Source organism: Myotis brandtii, unplaced genomic scaffold (assembly GCF_000412655.1).
Source record: "Myotis brandtii unplaced genomic scaffold, ASM41265v1 scaffold902, whole genome shotgun sequence".
Taxonomy (NCBI): domain Eukaryota; kingdom Metazoa; phylum Chordata; class Mammalia; order Chiroptera; family Vespertilionidae; genus Myotis; species Myotis brandtii.
The window spans coordinates 2,838,414-2,842,033 of NW_005371709.1; the positions used below are offsets into that span (position 1 = coordinate 2,838,414).

General features: G+C 43.6%; 1 protein-coding gene across 1 annotated transcript in view; it reads left to right on the forward strand.

Moving 5' to 3' along the window:
- The first annotated feature begins 3,382 nt into the window (after nucleotides 1-3,382).
- The window catches only part of ARHGAP19 (Rho GTPase activating protein 19), a 40,510-nt gene continuing 40,272 nt past the window's right edge, over nucleotides 3,383-3,620 (forward strand). The window contains exon 1 of the mRNA XM_005885417.2: nucleotides 3,383-3,454. Within this exon, the coding sequence (XP_005885479.1) occupies nucleotides 3,399-3,454 (56 nt within the window). The 5' untranslated portion in view covers nucleotides 3,383-3,398. The remainder of the gene's footprint in view (nucleotides 3,455-3,620) is intronic.

Sequence of the window (3,620 nt, forward strand, 5' to 3'; positions counted from 1 at the left end):
TTATCAATTTTTATTTTATTTTATTTTACAGCAAATAGAGATTTAATTTTAAATATTTTCCTGCCTTGGATTCTTTTTTTTTAATTAAATCTTTATTGTTCAGTTTATTACATTTGTTCCTCTTTTTTCCCCCCATAACTCCCCTCCTCTCAGTTCCCGCCCCACCCTCCGCCCTCACTCCTCACCCACTGTCCTCATCCATAGGTGCACGATTTTTGTCCAGTCTCTTCCCGCATCTCCCACACCCCTTTCCCCCCAAGAATAGTCAGTCCATTCCCTTTCTATGTCCCTGATTCATTATAATCACCAGTTCATTCTGTACATCAGATTATTTATTCACTTGATTCTTAGATTCACTTGTTGATAGATGCATGTTTGTTGTTCACAATTTGTATCTTTACCTTTTTCTTCTTCCTCCTCTTAAAGGATACCTTTCAGCATTTCATATAATACTGGTTTAGTGGTGATGAACTCCTTTAGCTTTTCCTTATCTGTGAAGCTCTTTATCTGACCTTCAATTCTGAATGATAGCTTTGCTGGATAAAGTAATCTTGGTTGTAGGTTCTTGCTATTCATCACTTTGAATATTTCTTGCCACTCCCTTCTGGCCTGCAAAGTTTCTGTTGAGAAATCAGCTGACAGTCGTATGGGTATTCCCTTGTAGGTAATTGAGTCTCTTTCTCTTGCTGCTTTTAAGATTCTCTCTTTGTCTTTTGCTCTTGGCATTTTAATTATGATGTGTCTTGGTGTGGTCCTCTTTGGATTCCTTTTGTTTGGGGTTCTCTGCGCTTCTTGGACCTGTAAGTCCATTTCTTTCACCAGGTGGGGGAAGTTTTCTGCCATTATTTCTTCAAATAGGTTTTCAATATCTTGCTGTCTCTCATCTTCTGGCACCCCAATTATTCTGATGTTTGTACGCTTGAAGCTGTCCCAGAGGCTCCTTACACTATCTTCATATTTTCGGATTCTTTTTTCATTTTGCTTTTCCGGTTGGGTGTTTTTTGCTTCTTCGCATTTCAAATCTTTGACTTGATTCTTGCGCTCCTCTGGTCTGCTATTGGGTGTCTGTATAATATTCTTTATTTCAGTCCGTGTATGCTTAATTTCTAGTTGGTTCTTTATCATAGCATCGAGGGTCTCATTAGTTTTCGTGACTCTCTCCTCAAGTTTATTGACAGCTTCTAGCACATTTTTGCAAGCCCTCAAAATTGCGATTTTTAGCTCTATATCCTCCATTTCTGTCATGTTTTTTTGTCTCCGCATTTTTTATGCTTTCTTGGTGCACCCCCTAGTGGTCTTTGTGCGCAGTCTTGTTCTAGTTGAGCCTTGATTGTTGTAGTTAATACTAGAGGGATTTGACCACCAGGCCGACTGGCTGTGTGAATCAGCTGTGTCTGCCGCGGAAAACTTCTGTCCTCTGGGGAGGTGCTAATCTAGCCTTTGCCTGAGGCGATCTGGCAAATGGCTCTGCGCAGGGCTTGGGCGGGGCGGGCTCAACAGGGCGGGCGGAGGGAGCGGTTATGGCCCCTCTCAGTCCCGTTCCCAGAGGCTCTGCTTCTCAGAACCCCAGGAACCGCTGCAAACCTCGGAGGGAAAGCTGCCTTCCAACTGATGCCAGACACTCCCGCTTCTCCCGTTTGAGTCCGAGTCCCCAGCGATTCGCCCGTATCTGGAGCTTTCCTCTTTCCTCCTAGTTGTAGAACTTCCACTCAGCCAGCCTTCCTGTGGTTCTGGATGATGTCCGTTCCGTCTTTTAGTTGTATTTTTGAAGTGGTTGTTCAAGGCAGCAAGCTCCAGCATTAACCTATGCCGCCATCTTGGTTCTACCCACTTTTATCAATTTTTAATATGAATTCTCATTAATTGAAATAATCTATTAGAACATGTGATTCAATTTTTGGTTGGGATAATATAGTCTGAGGACTTGTTTGTTAATTTGTTTGAAAGATCACGGGATGTAAAGTACAGCTTAGGGAATACAGCAAATAATATTGTAATAACTATGTATGGTACCAGGTGGGTACTAGAAGTATTGGATGGAATCACTTCATAAATTACATAATTATCTGAACACTATGCTGTACACCTAAAAACTAATATAAAATAATATTGCGTGTCAACTCTAATTGAAAAATTAAAAAAGCTCCCCACCCCCGCCTAAAATTTGTTTAAAAGATATCGATTTGAAAGGCCACTATGTGCCAGAGAGCAAAAATAGATATACTAGTAGTCTCTGCCCACTTGAGGCAGGAAGTCTAGTTGGGAAACTTCACATGAAACTAATGTTCACACAAACAACTATGTAATTATAAATTGTGATAAGAGCTATGAAGGAAGAATACAGAGCGCTATGTGAAGGTTCAGTAGGGGAACCAATTTATACAGTGGGGGCCATGGAAGGCATCTGGACCAGTGACATTTAAGCTGAGACCTGAAATATAATTAAGTGAAAATGGGGCCACCCAGAACAAGCAACACGTGCGAAGGCTCTAAGGCAGGGAAGAACTGGTGAGAAATTGAAACATGTGGGTAGAACTTAATGAAGAGGAGAGAGATAGAGAACCTCAGCTGAAAGGATGTCAGAAGCAACAGAGAAAATATCCCTTAGAAAAATCCAGCATAGAAAAAGAATACAGAAAAAATAATGCTTCCAGTTTACAATGTTCTCTTATCTGTTGCCTCAGTTAATCTTCACCGTGAGGCAGGGAGGGCAAGCATAATTATGGTTATTTCTACCATTGAGATTCAAAGCTCAGCCAGGTACAAAGTTATGCCGATTTTTGTTTCATGATTCAGACTAGAGATGCAAACTGTGGGTTCTCTGGGAAGCCGGAAGGGAGCGGGTGGAATGAAGCATAAATAACCTACCGCTACGCTCTGTGCCCATCTGAAAAACGCAGGCTGTGAACTAAATTTCATAGCAATTTAATAGTATTTCTTGGTTGCCACTCTGTACCTACCTTCCTAGGTATTTCTGTGGACAGAAAACGAAATCTTGCATTTTGGAAAGTGACTTTTAAATTCGACAGTTTTTTAATTTTGAGATTTATACATCAGAACAAATTTGAGCATAGGCTGCCGATATCTGACTTGAACCTAAAAATCGGCGGAGTCCGAAGGGTTCAGGAAAACGAGAAACTACAACTCCCGGCAGGCCTCGGGGTTGGGTCTCCTCCCCCGCCCCAATCCCTCTCAATTCCGCCAGGGCAGGAGGCGACCAATGACGGCTAGCTATTTGAATAGACCAATAATATAATGAAATATAATGAAATTGTTCTGGCTGAGAAGGGGCGGTCAAGTCATCCAATCGTGTGGAAGAGGGGGGAACACTTTAGCCAATCCAAAGGCGCGGGGGCGGGGCCTAACGTGGGGGCGGTGGAAGCAGTTTGCTGACTAAGATGGCGACTGAGGCGCTGAATGAAGGGGAGGTGCCAGCTCGCGAGTCCGGTCGGAGGTGAGCCGAGGTTTTGGTCCAGCTGCCTAGGAAACGAGGCCGTGGGCTGGTCGTACTGACGCCTTTCCTTTGGGTGGTGGTGACTCAACGGGGCCGGACTTGGTGCCTTCCTCCCAAGACGTTTCGCACCCAGGCGCCTGCTGGGGCGGAGGCGCGGTGGCCCCGC